General features: G+C 36.6%; 1 protein-coding gene across 5 annotated transcripts in view; it reads right to left on the reverse strand.

The window, feature by feature from the left end:
- LOC117970982 (synaptotagmin-1) overlaps positions 1–22745 on the reverse strand; it is a 195341-nt gene that overhangs the window by 26136 nt on the left and 146460 nt on the right. For 3 of the 5 annotated variants that reach the window (XM_059027596.1, XM_059027597.1, XM_059027599.1), the window contains 4 exons: positions 12263–12447; positions 8122–8265; positions 3074–3241; positions 2439–2606 (listed from right to left, as the gene is read on the reverse strand). In XM_059027596.1, the coding sequence (XP_058883579.1) occupies positions 2439–2606; positions 3074–3241; positions 8122–8265; positions 12263–12447 (665 nt within the window). Of the gene's footprint in view, positions 1–2438; positions 2607–3073; positions 3242–8121; positions 8266–10361; positions 12214–12262; positions 12448–22745 lie in introns of those variants that run through there. The other 2 variants (XM_059027600.1, XM_059027601.1) reach the window with 2 other exon arrangements.

Below are 22745 nucleotides of genomic sequence, written 5' to 3' on the forward strand. Positions count from 1 at the left end.
CACTACTTGTGAACAAAAACAAAACATACCTGGGGGCATGGTGTAATGGCCATCTCTTGGTGTAAGCTAAACAGATCTGCTGGTTCTCTGCTATTCAGCACTTTTAAGTGGCCCATTCTAACAATGTTCTGTCTGTACTGATAGTTGAGTTGTAGAAAATCAAAGCTCTTCTATTTACATGTATTTTTTTTTTATTGTCCTAAAATGTTTGATTTTTAAAAGTTGTGGCTTATACAAACAGAACACTGTTGCCTATATTCATATGCTGGTACTTTCTCTCTGGAATTCTTACATCACATCTCCTCTTTAAACACATCTCCTCGGTCTGACTTTGAGCTCATCTCACCAGTTTTAGTATAACAAGTACAAAGACGAGGTAAATACAATACTAGTCATCATGTCGAGGGGCTACCGAATATACAGTAAATATCAATATAGTTGAAAACCTATTCAGATGCAGAATTTGTGAATAAATGTATCCCCCGCTGAGATGTTTTCCTCTGTGCAATGTGCTTGGTACTTGTTAATCTTGATACCCCGCTGGTCTGTGTTGAGAATTGAAAAGGTCAGTGTGGTGTTGTGCCTGCCAATGGTGAAAGTGTTCTTTCAATCGTCTGCTGGTTATGTAAACTAAGTATTCATAATCCAAGCACTGCATACATAGCTTAGTACTCCAGTCAAGCAACTGACATGCGTCTGGAAGGAATGCCAGATGCACACATTTAAAATTTTCAATAGTCCACTGAGAACAGTCATTTTGTAGAGAGAGATCTCTTTTTAGATCGACACTTAAACTTCTTAATGCTTGCCTATTACACTTGTTTTTTGGAATTTGAACATATTTTTGTCTGAATCATTCATTTTTGATTCCCGCAAGTGAATTTTAAATCAGAGTACATTCCTTATCTTTTTTACTGCCTGTATATTTCAATGCACTGTCTTGTGTCAAAAGGAAATGCTCATGTGGAATTATTTTGTTTGTATTCTTACCCAAGCACTAGGATTCTTTTTCTATGCAATCAGGTCTTATCAAATGAGGTATGCTGATGATGTGTAAAATCCAGGCAGACTTTCGTATATATTCTTTGCTGAGGTTTAAACACCCACAAGAAATAAACAAAGACGTTCTGCATGCCGACTTGATGAGCCTGACTGGAATCCAGTGCAATCATTAGGCCATTGCTCAAGTGCCATTTCGGTGCCACTGAGTTAAAAAAAGCACTGCAATCAGTAGTTTACTGTATCCTAAAATGAGTCAGGTTCACATAAACTGATGGGAGCAATCTTCCCACTGAGACACTCCAGATCAAAGATCAACCCAAGAAAGCTGCATTGTATTCCATTTCTAAACGTGGGCCATAGTGTCAAGCTGGGCTTCAATTCTGCTATAAAGAGCACACCAACATTTTACTCAAATCCAAAAAAAAAAAAATTCCATGACATTTTCAACCATCTGCCTATCAGCTGAAATTCCAGCCGCTAGCTGCTATGCTCTGATGATTGCATCTTGTCATTGCGTTTTGCCACTTGGCTTCATTCCTCTTTTGCCTGATAAATATTTCTAAATGCCACCCAGGTTACAGCAGCCCAGCACACAAAGTGAAATTAATTTAACTTAAGCAGCTTGTTAATAGCAGCATTACTTGTGACACCACTGGAAAAAAACACAAACAAGTATATTAACTTCATCCTGCTGGCAAACAGAACTATTTCCTGAGCTGAAGTTAACTAAAACGAACATGGAATTAGTTTCAGCTAAAAAACTTAACGTTAGTGGATTCGATAATGAAGACATTTAAAAATAAAAGATCACTGTTGACTGTGTTTGTTTTGGGATTTTGAAATCACACTTTTGTTGCCAGAATCATATTGTTCCACATGGCTATTGAATAATACACAGAGATCTCATTAACAGAAATAAGCAACTCTTAAGTATAACTCAGCATATGGCATCCAAATTAAACATAAGGCGATATACAGAAACGATCAAGTACCTATTTAGTGAGCTATTTTCTAAGCTTTAATTTAATGTGCATTTTCTAATTAATGGAAAGATCTTTTAAATTTGAGAAATTGGGGTTAAAAAAAATAAGGCCATTCATCTAAACATACCTCCTTCTCATAATTACTGACTCTCTGTAATGGATGCTTTTATAATACATACAGGCAGTATTAGCTTTAGGATAAGGGCCTACAGCCCATACTCCAGCTGGGTCTTGAGTACCATGAACCCCAGTCCAGCCCATACTCCAGCTGGGTCCTGTGAGTACCATGAGCCCCAGTCCAGCCCATACTCCAGCTGGGTCCTGTGAGTACCATGAGCCCCAGTCCAGCCCATACTCCAGCTGGGTCCTGTGAGTACCATGAACCCCAGTCCAGCCCATACTCCAGCTGGGTCCTGTGAGTACCATGAGCCCCAGGTGTTTTTCAGGTCTTACCTCTTCTTTTTCAGCACTCTGCAGATCCTTCCATTCTTCAGTCACATGGCCAAAGTCCACTGTGTTCATTGGGACTTTAAGTTCCCCGATGATGTCGTGCTTGGAGAATCGGTCAAAGTCGTATACATTCAATACCAGAGTCTTGCCTCCCAGTTCGGCATAGGGCACCTGAAGTAGAGGAGAGAACAGAGAGATTCAAGAAAGAGCCACAATTAAAATCATTTGATCTGCCTCTTTCTGCTGCCATCCCGGGATGACCGAACCGCCTAAACCACATAGGGCAGCATTATTTTCATCAGCTAATTCCCTACACATGTTACTGTATGCTGTGTAGGGCAGAAACTAATGACATGCCAGCCACATTCCAGTTGTCTCTTTTACAACACAAACAGCTGAAATGCCTTTATCTGACTCCCCCCGCGCTCTTCACATATCTACACATGACTACTTATAAAGCAAGCTTCTGAAATCCTTGGCCTCTGGCAAAAATGACTTTTAATAAATCAATTAACCAGACAGCCTGCTAAAAAGGGGATATTAGGTTGAGTACTTTCATTGTAATACACTATGAAGCAAGATTAACTTGTTTATTCTAGTGAAACAAATTGTGGCCAATCATCTAAAGCCTACCGTACCTTGAAAGTAAACTGTTCGTTGAAAGTGGGATTAAGGGTCTTTCTGTGGACTTTGGTCTCAAATTTCTTCTTCTTATCAGGCAGCAGGAAGACTTTCACATAAGGATCAGATGTGCCACCCATATCCAAGGCAGGCAGCTCCGCGGCTTGAATGATCCCCACAATAAGCTGGAAGAAACGGCACAAAATAAATTTTAGTAGGCATTTACTGGCAGCAGAAAGATAAAACAATTTACCTGGCCAAGTGCCACATTGCAAAGAGTTCTGCTAGATTTCCAAAAAAAAAAAGTTAAATACTGTATTAAAACAAAATATAAAACACTGTATTAAAATAATGCAGTGCCCGCAGGGCTTGGTGGTGATATAGTCAGGTTTTATTTCTGCGGACATTTTGAATCATTTTCTTTTCTAAGAGGAGATGGAATATAGTGTAGCACCTTTAAGATCATCTCTTGTTAAGATTTAAAAGTCTGTCCTGATTTTTTGTTATTCCCTCCTACAGTTTAGATCAGCTGAATCCTATTTAAGGTCAATATTTTTAGCCACCTTTCGTCTCTATGACTATTTCAGTCACTTGCCTTACACAGCAGGGCAATGTGGAAAGCACTATACAGACATCTAGTAGTAGACATCTAACTGTAACCCTACCCCTAACCCTAAGTATAAAACTAAACCTAAATCTAACTCCAACTCTAACTCCAACTCTAACCCTATCCTTAATCCCCAGTACAACCCTAACTCTAAATCTAAGTCCAACCCTTAACCCTGAATCTAACCCTAACCTTCACCCTAACCCTATCCTTAACCCCAACCCTACCCCAGCCCTAACTCAAACCCTAGCCCTTAAGTGTTAACTTAAAGCAAACAACAGGATTTAATTGTTATTTTTTTCAACATATGCAATAAATAATATAAATATAAAATAAACAAGCAGTAAACATCTGAGCGGCTGTCCCGTTTGAGTGACATACAGTAGGGTTACTGTGTTGATGGTGTGATCCCATTTTGGGTCAAATCCTAGTTTAGATCAATTTTATCCTGATAAATAGGACTTGATTTTAAGAGGGCTTGACTGTATGTCACAATTAGAACTGACATACTGTATGTTCACAGGACTCCTCTGTTTATTTTGAGTTCTACGATATTATGTTGTAAAATTGTGACTAATGATGAGCTTCTTCCAGACAACTACTGTGCCAGGAGCAGCCTTCCTGATTAAAAAACAATCTCAAGAGTTCTCCACAGCATATCTGGAGTCTATGAGGGAAAATCAGCATGATGTTTTTAACCTCGTGATCTGTTTGAAAAAAACTGAATTAACCAGGATAAAAAAAAAATGTTGGCATGTAGCTGCCCCACCTTCACATTCTTTAATGTTTTTCTATAATGTACTACAGGTTTCAGAAATTAGGTGCTGGGGAATTTAAAGTGAATAGATGATAGCAGATGGTAGGGGACACCCCGAATAGAAAACATTTCTGGAGAGCTAAAACATATTGCAGGTTTGTAAATATTGTCATATTTAATGTACACACAGCAACAACAAAAAAAATCCTCCCAGCAAACCCAAGGACAAACTGACTCCCAAAATGTTGCTGATATGTATGTCTATAATCTATGATTCTGTTACTGTAATACAAACAAACATCAGCAAAACACAGAGAGAACTGAGGTACTGAAGTGGAGGCCGAGCTGATTTGTAGCCACAAGTAACCTACAGTATGGAAGGTCTTACCCTCAGATGTCTTAGAAAAACTACAACCCTGCCCATCACCTTTTTGTGAGACTATTTCTGTCAACACCCAGCTAGGGTATAACAGCAGGCGTGTGCACTGACTCACTGAAACCCTTTAATAATGTATACAATCGTTATCTAACCAGATTCAATTTTACCTGCATTTTACCTTTTTAAAGCGGTATTCTAAAAAGGTTCTGTTTGTCAGCAATGGCAGTACGGCAACGAGGGAGGCATAAAATATATATTTAAAGTTCAATCATTTCTAAAGTAATTGTACGTTTAAAACTTTAAATCAATAAGCTCTATGATCTGATATCTAGAGTAACATATTTTTCTAAATATGTCTCTCAGATAGACAAGTCTTTGTTCTTTTTTTAACAATCCCAAGGTGCACCAGTCAGGTTATTATATGTGTTTATAAGGGGTCTGCTAGAAAAGCAGTTGACTTCCCTGTTTAAAGCTCTTAATGGCTGATGTGAACCATTGTACTCTAGACTGTGGTTTGGTCATCAAACTCTCATTCCTCTAACTGCTGCAACCTAAGTGATAATTAGCGTTCACATTTATAGCTCTTAACACCTGTGTCTTACTACCACTATGTTACAACATGCAATTAAATACAATTCTGGGCAGGAATTAAATAAAGAGGCTGATGCAGTGGATTGTAAACTGTGCCGTGATCAGCTACGATAACACACAATTATCATCAGAATTAAGCTTTGCCGGAAAATACGGAGAATAAACACAAAGATAATCACTATAAATATATTTCCAGTGACAATTATATAATTGAATTGTGTTAAGGAGAAAAATCTTCTGATATTAAGTTTGTGGAAAATTAAATCTTTTCTGAATGATTGTAATTAGAATTTTGTTCTTGCTTTGAAGTTACATTAAATATGGTCTTTGATGTTTTTTATTTATGTTGTTGATGCTGTTTTTTTTTATTTTGTTTTACACAGGCTTGAACTATGATGTTACATTCTGGTTTGAAAAACTGAAGTAAATCAGGCTGCCTGGATTAAAAGCATTGTTATTCCTTGCAAAGGACCCAGCAAAACATTTCAGCCAAAGGATTTCACCTGAGAGCACAGCCCCCATAGGAAACTAATGTCAGGCAGGATTCAAATCTATAACCTTTCAGTGTAGGGTGTGTGCGCTGCAAAGCTACAATACATACTGTAGATAGACGGTTGGCGCTGCAGAGTTATGTAATGAGGATTTTGCTGCTTGAATGAGGCATAGGTTTTGCTTGGCTTTAAATGGCATGTCACCAAACAAAATAGAGCTTTAGGTTTTGAACCGCAGGTTTTGAACACACACGGGGCTAACATGCCTGTCAGGCACTTGTACTGAGGGAAGATTTAACTATCCCATCCCATATATCCTCCTTAGAATAGATGGGCACCACCAGCAATAAAAGCCCATTAGAGCTCTGCATGTGGAATATTAGTGAGCCCCTATGGCAATGAATACCACTTGGATAGACACCGTAGATAATGGTAAAAGGAGAATCCCCAAGGCTGTTGCATCTTGGCAATGCATGAAATCCTGATTAAGGTGCAAGCAATAAATATTAGGGATCTCAGCTATGTGCACAACAGGAGTGCTTCACTAAAATGCAAAATCTGACACTGGTAAAGGAAAGCATAAAGGAATATACTGCAGTACCAGCCATAAAGGCTACAGGCATTTGAAGGAAAAAGGGATTTCATCCCAGCTGAAACTAATTTCTGATTTATCTGCTTGATAAGAAAGTGGTCGCTCTGCATAGTAATAATGTCATCTTTTCCAGTACCCACTGACTCACAGGCCAATAGGGGAGCTGGAATATGCAATTGAGCAGGACAGGATTAACTGGGCCCACACCTTCAATATCCCTGCAAGGCGTCAATACATGTAAAATAAAGGCAGCCTCAACACTGGTCATTTAACCTCAGTCCCATGGTGTGGCTGTAGGGGGAGGATTACCTTTAATCAATGAGAATTCAAAAGATCTCTTAAGCCCTCTTTAAGAGGCAGAGATGCAGCACAATCATCCGAACCATCAGGCTTCAAGCAAGCTCACCTGGGCCCTCTGAGGCAGGTAATGTGGGGCAATTTAGACCTGAACCTTGAAGATATATACACTTGACACGGTTTCTTACCTAAACTGGGTCTTGGTAGTGTATTTTTCATTTTCTCTATACAGACATTTGCATTTGTTATTCCACATACAGTACATATTAACACACTACAACCACTTTGTGACAGTCCTGCTCGCAGTGGTGAGCGTCACGGACCAGGAAGTGACTGACACCAAAACAGTGGATGGGTGGGTGAAGCTGAATGCTATTGCACTCAGCGTGGATTTATTAAGTAAATAAACAGAAACAAAATATTTAACAAAACACCAAACAAAAGGGCACGAGTGCCAAACGAATAAACAAACAAACAAGTAAGTGTCATGCTGGATAATCCAGCACGTTTTAGCAATTGTTTTTAAATATTGTTCTTTCTCTCCGCTCCCCGTACTCTCCTCTCTACACTCAACCCCGAGTGCAGAGAGCTGCAGGTTTATATATTCTGGCCGAGGGATTAACTAGTTGTTAATTATCTTATTACCCCTAGGCCAGATTCTGTACGCGTTTGGTAAGGATGCATGACTGTCAGCTAGTTAAATAATTAGTAGATGATCAGCCATGCATCCTCACGGGGTTTTTAAATATAATAATAAAAGATGCAGCGTTTTTACCCGCACCGCAAACAAAAATACAAATAATAATACATAGGGGCGGGACACTCCGCCACACACCTTAATGCAGTGTACCATCTGCTGTAACGTTTAATATTAAGTTTACCCTTTGAATGGCAAATGAGTTTGTTGGGTGTAAAGGGACCAACCCCTTGCAGTCACTGTCACCCATGGTGTTATTCTTATTTATAAACCACTCACTGTACTGTTTCTGGAGCTTCTGAATAAACTGATTTTTTAAACTCCTCATGTAGTCCATTCTTTTTCTTTATCTGTTAAACAAGCATGATCAAGCATTTAGTTGAACCCAAGGCATCAAAGATGTTGTTAAATTGAGCAATTCTAGCAACACAATATCTCATGTGTTGTAAGTAAAAATATATGTTCACAGCTGGTTGAGAATCTCTATATATGCCAATACATACATACCAATACATACTTCAGTGTGATAATCCCATGAATAAACTAGCTAATTTCAAAATAACATAATAAGAACAGAACATTGATTTTAGAATGGAGCATATACAACATGCACACACTTTGCAATGTCATCCACCAGTTGGCATTTCTTCTCACCTGGTTCTCTGTGAAATTATAATCCAAAGAGTATTGTAGTTTTCCCAGCTTCTCTGCCTCCTTGGGCTCACCCTCCTTCTCTCCGTCAGTCAGTCCAGTCTCTGCATCATCATCATCATCATCATCATCATCATCCTTTAAAGCCTGAAGGAGAAAGGCAGGGGCAGAAAACGTGAGCTTTCCTGGTCGTCCCAGTAGCAACCCCAGGGCTCCGCAAGCTGTCCCGGTCCCTCCCTGCGAACAGCTGCTGGGAGTAGGTACTACGTGATTCCAATTACATTCTGCCCTGCACTGATTCATTCAGGATTTGCAGTCAGTCTATTATTATTGCTGTTTTGTTTTTTAAATCAGCAAGCAACTAGAAAGGAATAATAATAATAATAATAATAATAATAATAATAATAATAATAATAATAATAATAATAATAATAATAATAAACGATTCCCTTGGTATGTTTTGCAAGCAAATCATTTAAATTGTCTACTACTACTGGATCTGGAGGGAAATGTCAAGATGATATTTAAGTAAATTCCTCGCTAATCTTATTGGGAGACAACTGCAGAAAAGCATGCTGTTAAATAGACAAGGTCATTCGTTCATTCAGTGCAGTTTCTGTGCAGAATAATCAGAACATGTCAGCTATCCATCGTACATGCAGTGAATGTAGCTTTTACAAACTAGTTGAATTCGGCATGGTTCCCCCTCATTAAAATGCACTTCCCAGATGGTGGTTGTAAAAGAATCATTATGTCAAATACTTTAGCTGCGTCTCTTATTATGCATATGAAAACTGTAAGCACCATGCCAGCAAACAGTGTTGTTAAAGGAGAAATGTGTTGGCTTCTTTCAAGTATTTCCCCATCCGTTAGAGTACAAGCAAAGGCTGAACAAAATTGATTTTTGGCTCAAAGAAAAAAAACTTTGTCAAGTCAGACTTCCACCCCCATGTGAAAATATCAGTAAGCAAAGCAACAACAAAAAAACAGTTTGCTGTTGATGCCAATTTATTCTTGAGCACTGACTTGGGACAAATTAGGAAAATGGCATATGGTGAACACACAACAAGGAGCAGAAGTGACAGCTAAAATGATTAGAAGCAGGGTCTACTAAAGCTGCTAGTGGCTTTATGAACTAATCGCTCATCAAAGTGCATTACATTAATTGTCCCAATAGCTTTACAAAGCTCTTTAGGTCATTTATGTAGCCATATATACTATGGTATACAAGGGTCAATGGGTAATACAATTCTTTAATATTTGGTATTTGCGTGAGAAACTAAACACAGTGTTTATGGGTGCCAGAATTTATTTTTAGTCCAGTAAATAGGGAGCTTTGTGAGCTAGGAGGGGGTTTTAAGTCAACACAAATCACTTACTGTAATAATATTTTAATATCAGAGTGCCAGTTATCAAATTCAATTTAGAAAGCTCCCTGTAATTTACAATGTGTAAAATATCACTTAACTCATACTGGAGTATAAATTTAGTGTGCGAAGAAACATTCAAGATTTAACAATTAAAGTGTGAAATTTTAACACAAGAAATTGACTCAAATAGCAATAACACTTACTTTAACACTCCAGGGTGTGATATTATTTATCAGATATTGCCCTGACTGTTAGGGATAATGCTGAACCCTGCTTGTGAGATGAGCTAATAGAATATAAGTGCTATTAACTATCTGTGTAAACTATGGTAATTTCAGTACTTCTTCTCTTGTGGTAAGGAAGCTATGGCTGTGTAAGCTGCTCCTGGAAAGTACTGTATCTAATGCTAGGGTTGCTTATCCTTCTGTTCTCAGTTATGTAAAGATGAATTGAATATAACAGAATATTGTATATAACTGCCTCCTAAATGTCACAGGTCCTATGGCTATATGTAATGCCATATATTTTTAGTTGATAATGAACAGTATCCGTTCAAATAAAATAATAACAAAAAAAAAACATTGCCTTCTAATCTGGCAAGTCACTGAGAACAATAAAATCTGTTATGTAACTGAAAAAAAGAAAATCAATTTGGTTCATCCTTTTTGAAGCATGCAAGAGTATATATATATATATATATATATATATATATATATATATATATATATATATATATATATATACACACACACACACACACACACACAAGGCAGATATACATATATAAATTGCTACTTAGGAAGCCACTGCTGTCCGGAAGCTATAAATCACAGCAACAAGCTATGAATATCCAAACAGCAAAGAAAAACCTACCGCCAGCGACAATCCAGAACAGTCATCAGACACAACACAGATACGGAGGACATAGAAGGAAGAAACAAAAATTAAAACAACCACACACAGAATGTGGGCAAACCTAGAGAAATGACTGAGCTGCAGGCTTCCATTCAACCTCCAGTTATGACTGTCCATCTATCTGCCGTATCACCCACACTGATACAAATGTCATGTCACAAAGGTCACATGGCTCTTGTCTGGTGTCTGCAGGACAGCTCCTTTGAAACCCAGCTGGTTTACAATACTATACTTAGCAATCAAAATGTCTCAGTTTTATTGGTGCTAGGTTGACATGATGCGAAGTATGATTAATCAAGTCAGGTGTTATTTATTTAACCAGCTGTGGTTAGCTTGTCGTGCTGTGTAGTTTAGCTGCAAATCCCTTCATTACCAGAGTCCCTCATACTTTGTTCACTGGAAATGAACCTTTTTTAAGTAAGAATGACCTTTCCCTATCCAGTAAAGGAATCCTTTACCCATGTAGCGACTCTCAAGAATGTATTTAAACTGGTCATTTCTCTTGGTAAATACATGTATTATTAACACTCACAGGTGGGTTCACAGACTCTGATTAGCACAATCTTGAAGAATAACCTTACTTTAGGTAATTTAATATTAGTGCTAACCAGGGCTGTGAAACCATCCATTATTACTATAACAGGACATCATTTTCCAAGACTACATGTAGGAATCCGTTGAAACAAGATATACATTGTGTGTTAGAGATGTCCTGTAAAAAAAAATAATCCATACAATTGTTCACACGTGAAACAAACAAACAAAACAAAATAAATAAAACAGAAAAAAATAAAGAAACAAACTTGGTGTAGACACAGTGAAAAAGAATAAAACACGTTATATAAATCCACATACCAAAATGGCCATTTCCTTCTTATTTTATTTCGTCAGTTTTGTCCAGCTCCTGGTAAAGGAACTAAAGGCTACTCAAACAACTAACTAGTACTGAATCTGACAGCAGTCAAAACGAAAGATCCGGAATGCAGCTGCGTTCTATGTACGTGCTCCACACAGTGCCTTCCAGGTTATACTCTATATGAAATGGCACATGAGAGTATTATGTGATGTCAATTAAAGGCTAGCAGGGGACAGCATGAAATGGCTATCTAGCACAAACAGTACTGCGATGCTCAGCAACGAATCGATTTATTTATTGTAATTTCAATACAATAAAATAGGTTATACAGTAATTATAGGCTGTTGTCTCTTGTGATTGTAACAAGCCAATCCAGACACTGGTTAATGAGTGCTTTATAAAGTAAGCAGGACAGTTCAGCAAGCTGCAGTGAAAACTTATTCACAGCAGGAAAAGACACGTGCATCACAAGACCATTACAGACCTGCAAGATCCTATCCAATCTGTTTCATTGTGAATCAATGGATTGTGATATTTCACTATTACTGAAGATTTTATGAATACTTGTTTAAAAGGTATATGCAGCAGTATGGACTGCATAGCCATTTGTAGAGTGCCAAATGTTTTTTGAATGATTAATCAACGTAATTTTGGATACTATATATAGTGTAACATGTTACTTTGGCAAATCTCACTGTCTTAACCTCTTTAGATAATACAGCCTGCTGAAATGCCCTACCATACATGTACTTTTATGTACTTCTAGTCCCCCTGTACTTCTAGTCCTACTGTTTTTGGGGTAATACAACCTTTTTGTAAAGCATTGTTAAAGTTACTAGTGTGATAATGTTTTGTGATTACAGGTAATGAAGACATTGGTGAATTTATGAGATGTGCCCCAGTCTTTTTACATTGTACCAAGAATTAGATCCCCAGGCTTGACTTGCAACAGGCTAATAATGGCCAAGCAACTGTGCAGAACATAGGTACAGAATCTCTTTACCTGATTCTTTCCATTTTTGCCTCCGTCTTTGACATCTTTCATGTTCATGGCATTCTTCCCACTCTTTTCTTTGCCCTTCTTCTTGTTCTTCTTCTTGAACAAACACTTCTTACAGATACATAAGCAGCAGGTTAGAATCAGCAGGACTGCTACGATGCCTATGGCTATTACGGCCCATTGTGGCACTGAAAACAAAAGAAACAAAGCTTCAGTTAGAAAAAAAAACATATGTAACAAGACTACAGGGTTACTGCATATCATATGCACAGCGTGTGGCACATTTGAAATAATATCCAAAGAGTACTTCTTTTGCAGTGTAGCACTCATCTCCTCTCTATTAGGAGCTGTAGCATTATTTTGTCGAAGCAAGCTGAATTTATCCATGGCTTTTACCATCAGTTTTTTGCAATGCTTGTCTGTGCTTTACTGTTTGTTCACTAAGATTCTACAAAGATTGAATATATTTTGCTATAGGTATGTGTTTATAATAGGGTAATGCAGTAAACACTACCCAGTGTTTCAGTGCTGACCAAACCACTGCACCATGTTATAGGTACTGAAACTGAAAATGGATGAAGAATATTGTCATTTACATGGAATGCCAGTCTTGGGTTCTAATTTATTATACAGTAAATGAAATGCCAGCAAAAACATACAATGTATACAAGTTTACACAGTAGAGTATGGTCCATAATAATGTGAACACTGAATTTCTTCTTTATACCAAAAAAAACAAAAAAACAACAAACAATTGATCAGTTTATGGTACATGCATATTTTACTTGATTGTTATTATTATTATTATTATTATTATTATTATTATTATTATTAGCAGTAATAATAATAATAATAATAATAATAATAATAATAATAATAATAATAATAATAATAATAATAATAATAATAATGTAGTGTCTGCTCGACAGGGAAAAAAGTATTTGTTTGCAATTAGTCTCCGGATTAAATATGTAATCAGCTATATTGAAAAAGTCACTAACATATTAAAGCATATTAAACATATAAAAGGTTAATTTACTGTAGTGCATATTTATTGTCTTTTTTTGTATTTGTGGGCTCTTAAGAATTGATATACAGTGAATTCCACCTGTGGGTTCTGATACAGTGCATGTTTGGCAGACAATATTATATATTGGGTCCTGAACAGTATAGTGTACTACAGTATAGTCTCCCGTGTGTTAATACTTTCAACAAAAGAAGATTTTAAAAGGACAGTTTCAAGCTATGTCATAGAACATACATTTTAAAAGAGCATCTCGTCAGTGTTTTGACGTTGGTGAAACCCAACACAGAATGGTTAAAGAACCTGACAGGGATAATTTAGTCTCACACAGGCAAACCTAGTGGAAATAATGATCAGAGGAAATGACAGCAGACACTTGCAATTCAGAAGGTTAATTATGGTTGTGCTGGCAAGAAACTGAACACCTCTTGATAACACAGTGCTCTGTTTCTATTTTAAAACTTTGAAGATAAATCATGGAATAGCTTTCTCCATGAAAAATACAAACAACGCATAGCTGAATATAATTAAAGCAGCAAAGACATCACATTTTCACAGTCTACATTACATATGTCTGATAATAAAAGACTAGGCTATGAGACGAGAACAGTGCATAAGACACTTCATTACTATTCTTTATTTCTTAGCAGGCTCCCTTATCCAGGGTGACTTACAATTGTTACAAGATATCACATTATTTTTACATACAATTACCCATTTATACAGCTGGGTTTTTACTGGAGCAATCTAGGTAAAGTACCTTGCTCAAGGGTACAGCAGCAGTGTCCCCCACCTAGGATTGAACTCACTACCCTCCAGTCAAGAGTCAAGAGCCCTAACCACTACTCCACACTGCTGCCCACTTCATAGGCTATATGCTATTATTGTATATGTTTAATCTACCTCTAGGTCTTTATCATCTGAATTCTGAAGTCTACGGGGGTCTAAAGGCTGGAATACAGTATGTGGGTGTCATGGCAAATCTGTTGATGGCCAAGGAATCCAGCTTCTTAATTAAAAAAAAAAAAGGTCTGTATGGGTTTTCATTTTGTTATAGCAAGAAAACAGTAATTCTTATTGATATTTCACTTGTTACAAACTGTTCTTTCTGCATAACTATAACATTTATAAAAGTAACTTACAGCCACGACTTACATCTATTTATATGTACAAACGTAAGTTACATAAAGACAAATAGGCAACACCTTATGTCCCCAGATTCTCCTACTTTTGCTAAGCAGCAGTGTAGAGTAGTGGTTAGGGCTCTGGACTCTTGACCAGAGAGACGTGGGTTCAATCCCAGGTGGGGGACACTGCTGCTGTACCCTTGAGCAAGGTACTTTACCTAGATTGCTCCAGTAAAAACCCAACTGTATAAATGGGTAATTGTATGTAAAAACAATGTCATTGTATGTAAAAAATAATGTGATATCGTGTAACAATTGTAAGTCACCCTGGATAAGGGTGTCTGCTAAGAAATAAATAATAATAATAAAAAAATAAGGTCCTAACCAAGTTCAATCACAATGGGATGCAGAGATAAGTTAAAACTCATGTAAAAAGTGTATGACATACAGCAGGTACATACATGCAGTATGAGGGTCTCCACTATATCCCTGTTGCCAGCGATACGCATCCCCAGGAGGGAGATAATTGATACACAAAGTACTTTATTTCAATCATTACAGAATTAAGGAACTGTCAAGAAAATTATTAGATACTTATTCACCAGAATAGCGACAGTTCTGTATTTATCTTCACACCAGAGCTTAGTGAGGAAGAAAAATCAATAGCAAGCTGACAAAATCAATAGGCACTCGTCCATAGGAAAAACAGCCCCATGTGTGATCTCCTGTCTAAGCCCCCCAGCATTTCAACTGGAAATCTTTCCTTTGTTGTTGGACTTGACACTGCACTTAATATGCACTATTGGTAACACATTACATGAAGTGTCTCTTATTACTGTGTATTTACATATCAGTTACTTGGTAAATACATGTGTACTTACACATAATTACAATGTCGTTATGCATAACTACAATGTACTTAATGTGGACATCTTTTTGCATAATATAACTCTAACCCAACCTGAACCATATCCCTATCCCTAACCCTAACTCTCACCCTAAGGCAAAATGAAGTACATTGAAATGATAATAACATTGTAATTATGTGTATGTGCACATGTATTTACTAAGTAACTACAATGTAAATACACATTAATTAGAGAGACTTAATGTAAAGTGTTACTGCACTATTCTCTCTGCTACTGTACAAGTAATTACATCCTCACTGGTTGTTTTGATTAAAATAAAATGGAAACATTTTTTAAAAACAAAAACAACTTTATGAATAACTGAGTCCAGAAAAGTGCAGACTTTTTGCTGACATTGTGATGCTGTCTACACACCAGATGGGAACTTTTTGAGAAGTAATTGATAAAATCAGGCGAATTGATATAATATTTTATCAAACCAAAGATGAATACAAGTAAGTGTGCAATCCAGGTTGATAAAGATGCTGTATCATCTATTAAAATCTGTTATTTTCAAACACTGCTGGCAATCAGCAGTAGCTGTAACTCAGTATTCTCAGTACCCAGTAACTCCAGTATTCACAGCAACACTAAAATAAAATACAGCTTCTTTTTTTCTTGAAATATTAAAACATTATAAATACGGGATCAATCAATGAACATTAATCTTTTTGTTGATGTAAGGGAATTACTGTAAATTACAGGAAATCATCCATAAATTAAATCATCATTTAATCATGAAATCGGAGGATAACTATAGTAAAATAAAAAATATTCTGTCTGTTAGACAAAAAATTTGTCAACCAGACTAATACAGTTAGTTTTGTTACAGTATATGGATTAAACACATCTATTTGACCTGTTGAACTAGTGTTTCTGACGCCTTTATGGTTTGAACAGGGAAAAATCGTGTGGATGTATTGCACAGATGGTCACTCTACAGCAAGCTAGCAGCACTGGAAATGATCATCTACGCTTGTAACTAGATGCAAAAGGAATTTTAATGGTACAGTAATTTAAGCTTCAGATTCAGCCAGACTAGTAATAGACAGCTTTGCATTGAGGTAAACAGGGCACTTTTTTAATTTCTTCTGAAGAATTTCTGACAAAATCTATTAGCTCTGAAATTGTTTTCTATTCCCTTAGAAACAGAATTCGACAAATGAATACATTAACTTGAAAAGAATCCCAGTGCCCAACGGGAAGGCAATTTATCAGTATATTCATAGTTTCTATCAACTGCATCTTAAAGCAAAACTGGTAGTGGAAAGCTATCAATAATCTCTGTCTGTAATACAGAGGCAGTGGAGGTTGTATGGGGTGGGGGATCAAAAATGATGCTACTGAGGCGTGAAGTAATGGAAATGAAAGTGAGTACAGTATTGCCAAGGCTGAAAGGAGTAATCAATACAAAAGATAGCAGTGATCGTCATGGGACGCACACACACACAAAAAAATTAAATAAATAAATAAATAAATAAATAAATAAATACAAGAAAGATGGAGGCTGTGTGGTCCAGTGGTTAAAGAACAGGGCTTGTAACCAGGAGGTCCCCAGTTCAAATCCCACCTCAGCCACTGACTCATTGTGTGTCCCTGAGCAAGTCACTTAACCTCCTTGTGCTCCGTCTTTCGGGTGAGACGTAGTTGTAAGTGACTCTGCAGCTGATGCATAGTTCACACACTCTAGTCTCTGTAAGTCGCCTTGGATAAAAGCATCTGCTAAATGAACAAATAATAATAAAAATAATAATAATAATTTGCAGTATATGCAGTGTTTGGCAGGTATTAACAAAGTTCTAATAATGATTCACTTAAGTGTGCTTGGCATGCTGTCAGGCAGCTTTATCTTGGAGTTGGAAGGGATCTGGCAGACTCCATCACAAAGGATACACACTGCCTCGCCGTTCATTCACATCAGCATACATGACGGGTGCAAATTACAGGGTTCTGCCTCAGTAAAGTGCCAGCCGAAATGGAACCAGTTTAACAAATCCAGTATTTTCATATTCAAACTGGACTTCTTAGAAGAGGGTATACAGAGTGAAACACTTTACATGTAGCTTTTATATTTTTACAGTTACACAAGAAAAAAGTATTACAGACCTTTATAACTTAATGTAAACATTAGGGCTAAAAATGGTATGGTGGCATATTTTTAGGCTGTATGAAATTAGACTGTGTTATTATTATTCTTTATTATTATTTGATTCTTAGCAGACACCCTTACCCAGGGCAACTTACAGTCGTAAACAAAAAATACATTTCAAGAATCACAGTACAAGTATTAATACAATTAAGAGAAAGATAAAATACAATGACTTTAGTTCTAGTAAGTACATCTCATAAACATCTCTAACATTTGACTTGCGCGCATTTCATGTGCAGTATACACAATACATTCAATGTGTTCCCTCCAATTACTTATGGATAAGGTTTGTAGAACTGCATTCTAAATTGGAAAGGATACAGAGTAACCAAACATTCACACTAATGCAACATTCATTCATTTTGACAAATACATACACTTGTTCGCTTATGATAATCGGACTCCCTGATGTATCTGTTGCAGAACTATCAGCCCTGCCCTTTACTCCATAATGTATACACACCAGATGATGGGACAGATGAATAAACAGAGAATGACAGGGGTGGGGCAACTGTTGTCTTCTTAATCCTGCTGAGATCCTTTATGCTTAAATATGAGTATAGCAAAATAATGATTATATATACACATACATTTTAATGAGAAGTCCATCCATCCGAAACATGCAGCGGTACCTCAAATATTATCAATTTACTATAAAGGGGCAGGACCTATTTTTATTTGAATCCCCGAGACTGGTACCAGGTATGCCTTTCAATGTGATATATATTTTTAATATAGTTTTTAAGACTACAATCTATTCTGGGGAAACCAATATATTTAGTAAGCAAGCCATCACAGTGGAGTAACATGACAATACATGCCTCACTCTTCATCTGCACCTATAGTATTCTGGGGGATAGTGGACATGGGGGTGTGTGGAAACTGGATCTGTGACACTGAGCCTGTTATCAGTTCCTATATCCCATATCACACCTATACATTTTCTCTGTGAAATTACTTTTAAACCCAGTTTGCCCTGCATGCTCTAATAAACCTTAGGTCATGGATTAAAGTGAGAAAAATGAATGTGTCTCCTTCGTGCTAAACTAAGCTCAGTGGTGCGATGCTGATTCCCTGCTTTATCAGCATGGGATAGGTCTCTATAAGACTGGCTATTCGACTGCATATACTAAAGCCTATCTTTTAATGGAAATGTCTGGGATTTGGCAGTTTCACATCTAAGGTATAAAAAGGTAAATCGATATGCAGTTTCACCCAGTGAAGCCCAGTCAGGGAACTTACTGCAGCTAACCTTTGGGTTACAAACATTTTACATTTAAAAAAAGAAACAGCGATGTGCAAACTATCACTATTATTATTTGTTTATTTAGCAGACGCCTTTATCCAAGGCGACTTACAGAGACTAGGGTGTGTGAAATATGCATCAGCTGCAGAGTCACTTACAATTACGTCTTACCCGAACCAATGGACCACACAGCCTCCCTAAAACCCATTCCCCTGTTATAGTGCATTTGGTGTATGACTCCTTAAGCAAATTACATAGGAAACATGCACATGTTTTCCGCATGTGATTGCTATCAGATTCTTGCTCAACTATAGAAGTCAATATAAAAGGATACTATAGGCATATTAAAATATATTATTGTAAGACTTAAATGGGATATTATTTATGTATCCTTCTCTTAAAGTACAAGGCAATCATGAGTGTATAAAGCTGATACTTTCATAAGATACAGTTCTTACATACAAGCCCTCCGCAGCCATCATACCTTTGTATACACGTTGCATAAAGATTTATTTTTCAGTAACTTCATTAAACTCCAAGGATACCTATCATATTGTTGTTTCCTACATCATTCTGAAGACCAGCACCAGAGCTAACATCATAGATTACTATTCTGGGCCTCCATTAAAGTAAGTGCCTTTAAGTTAAATGTGAAGGCCTGCGTGCAGTGCCTTTCACTGCAGTATACCACGCAATAACCATGAATTGTACTGGGCAGGGTTATTGTTTATTTAGCCTAAATAAAAGCACTAATATAGGGACAGTGTTGTTTAGTGGCTGAAATGCAAGCACCGTGTTTCTTTAACTTATAACTTTTTATTCTTTTCAACTGTGTTCAACATTATACGAAAAAGGAAGCTTCTTCGGTAGTGTGGGTGATGAAACCTATGTTCACAGCTTGCTAGGCGTAAATTAAATTCTTTACTCGAGATTAAAGAAACCAGAGCAGCTCAATATAGCCACTACACAATGAGACACCTACTTGCTACGCAACTGTGAATATATGTATATATAAAAAAAACCTGGTAAAGTCACCCATCTTTCACAATGAGACACCTACTCCCTCTGCAGCTGTGATTATATGTATACATATGAAAAAAAAAAAAAAAAAAACACCTGGTAAGGTCACCCATCTTTCACAATGAGACACCTACTCCCTCTGCAGCTGTGAATATATGTATACATATAAAATAAAAAACACCTGGTAAAGTTACCCATCTTTCACAATAATATTCTTTATGAATATGCTGCCATGCTGTAGTTCCATTAAGCTGTCCAGTACATATCCTTCTCTGTGAAGGGTCTTTCTGGTGAAATGCAAAGAAGATAACATGTCACACAGCACATACAGTTCATTAAAAAATAAAATCAATATGTCGAGCAGTAACATTAAAGACCCCATTGAGAGCTCCAGAGCGTGGGTTGTTTGTTCAGCCTTTTGTGTTGGAGATATTCCATACAATGAAAAGCATGTGTTTATAAAAAAAACTGGGTGGGGTTGCTTTAAATGTCCATTTTGTGTATTTTCACAGCAATTGGATATAGACTTTTGCTTTGCAAAAAAAAACAAAAAAAAACAAACAAACAACGCTTCTGTTTAACCCTTTTGTAATGAGATATCAGTGAATAAGTATACACACAGTATAAGGGTTAACTGATACTCAAACGCATGGGGAAAGAACAGCTACCTGAATTTATTTTACTATTTATGTAGGTTTTAACCATTGCTGATATATATATATATATATATATATATATATATATATATATATATATATATATATATATATATATATATATAATCTGTGATTTATTTTGTATTTTACTTTTCTGAGACAAATAAATCCCATATACCACCCTAATTGTATTACTATCTGTGCCTTTGTGTATTTTGTGGTTTTATATACAGTCGCTGCAAATACAACTGTATTATGTAAATATATGGAGGTATAAAGACTTGGTAAAAGAATTTCATATTTGATTTGTGTTCTTGTAATGTAATTCACCCTGTGTCCCTCACACAGTCAAATGGCGTGTTTGGACTGCTTTGCTTTAGGGCACACTCAGGGTCCTAAGAGGAGGTTGTGCAGCTGCTGTGTCCCTTTGCATCCATAGGCCATTCGCTTCCATCTCACAACAGCAGACTGAAATGGGATCAGTGCTTGTGACTGTCATACTATGTCAGGTCTCTTGCTAGGCTTCTAGTCACCGAGATCCTGCAGTGTCTCACCTGCCACACTCCCACATGGAAGGAAAACATATTCCTAAAAAAAAAATCATTCCAGCTTTATATACTCTACCTGCAAACAAACTTGCACTGCGTGAAGGCAAGAAACAGCTACAGCCCATATTTATCTTGGGTTTTAACAATGTATTGAATTTCTAGTGACCTTTTTCGTGATTTCATTTTCATCATCTTTTTAACATGCTAAGAAAAAGAAGGAAAAAAGGAAACTTTTTGGGAGATAAGAAAATGTACAAGGTACTAAAATATCTTAAAACACTGTGGGGTATTTGAAAGATCTGAACAGCAGCACATGTAAATACTTTGACTCTGGATTATTCCTGCACTTGTTTTCTCACAGGGGCTGACCCACTTCCTAACATTACTACATACAATACAAAATCAGGTGTATAAATGTTAGGAAAGCAGCGTTAATATCTGCTGCTTTTTAAGATAATTAAAATAGACACCTGTGAGTGTCCAGGCTAGACTGTTCAAATGACTGGTTTAATTGGCCGCCTGTCCACCCAGTCCCTATTGTATATCATCGGTAATGTCCACCACTGGGAATGTCAACTGATAGATGCAATCTGTTTGCTTTCGCTCTTGTGTAAGTGTGTCTGCCAGAGCTCTGAGGTGCCTTTCAGAGGATGAAATCCATTAATAATCTCATTTGGATATGTCAGTTGGTGGTGGCAGTGCATAATACAGGAAGTGACAGGATACCCACAAGAAACCCTGGTATTAACATTGCATTAACATTTATATGAAGGTTAGAATACTGGATTATTTGTTACCAGCAAGATCATTTTGATGCTTACATAGTGTAACGAAATAAATAATAATAATAATAATAATAATAATAATAATAATAATAATAATAATAATAATAATAATAATAAAATGCATTTCATTGACTTTCGTTTAAAAAAATTAATTTGTGTTCAACATTAAACATGTAATGCTATATTGTGCCCTGAAGTCTGGAGGCAGATTTTGTCTAGTGTATTAGACTTTAAACCATAAAACAAAGAAAATGAACACTTGTCAGAATGTTATGAGCTGGTATTTGACAGGCATATGTGCAATCAGAATTTAATTACGGGTATTATTGCTTTGGGAAATATGAGTGGTGAGTATGTATGGTCAAGTGACTTAAATATACAGGAGTTAGAGTAATAAACCCTGAGGCAATTAAAAGACAATGATCTTATCCACAAAAGGCTAATTCTAATTTTCCAAAGCACTATTTAATCTAAGAGAAAGTTTATAAACACATCATTAAAGTTTTGTAGTGCTTTATGCAGCCTGTCAACAAACTAAAAACTGTTTCATCCTGGACAATGCATTAAACAGCTGTTCTAAAAGCTGGCCCTACTTGAGCGACTAAATATGTATATTCAGTATTTTTAATTAATTTCTTATAAAATGAAAAAAAAAAACCTTTCTCTAACACAACAAAAAAAGATGCCCATCACTGAGAATTAATAGTTTTTGCGTTGTAAAAAAGGCAGAAAGAAAGGGGAAAAAAAGAGGCATTGACTTGTTAGGCCTTCTCTTTCACCCAAGATTTGTGGTGGCATCACAATCTGACACAAAGCTGTGCAGGTCTACAGTAGTAGATGTGTATTTAAGTTGCTAGTTGCTATTGCTTTCTTTTTAAACTATTCAGTTTACTATTATTTTTGTAAATCATGAAATAGAGATCCACAATATGACGTGCGCTGTTGCCTGGTTTTATAGCTATATCCAATCAAACTTCCAGACATACAGGAGGAGGGCACTTTCTGAATACCCACTGCATGAGT

The sequence above is a fragment of the Acipenser ruthenus genome, chromosome 7 (genome assembly GCF_902713425.1).
Source record: "Acipenser ruthenus chromosome 7, fAciRut3.2 maternal haplotype, whole genome shotgun sequence".
Taxonomy (NCBI): Eukaryota; Metazoa; Chordata; class Actinopteri; order Acipenseriformes; family Acipenseridae; genus Acipenser; species Acipenser ruthenus.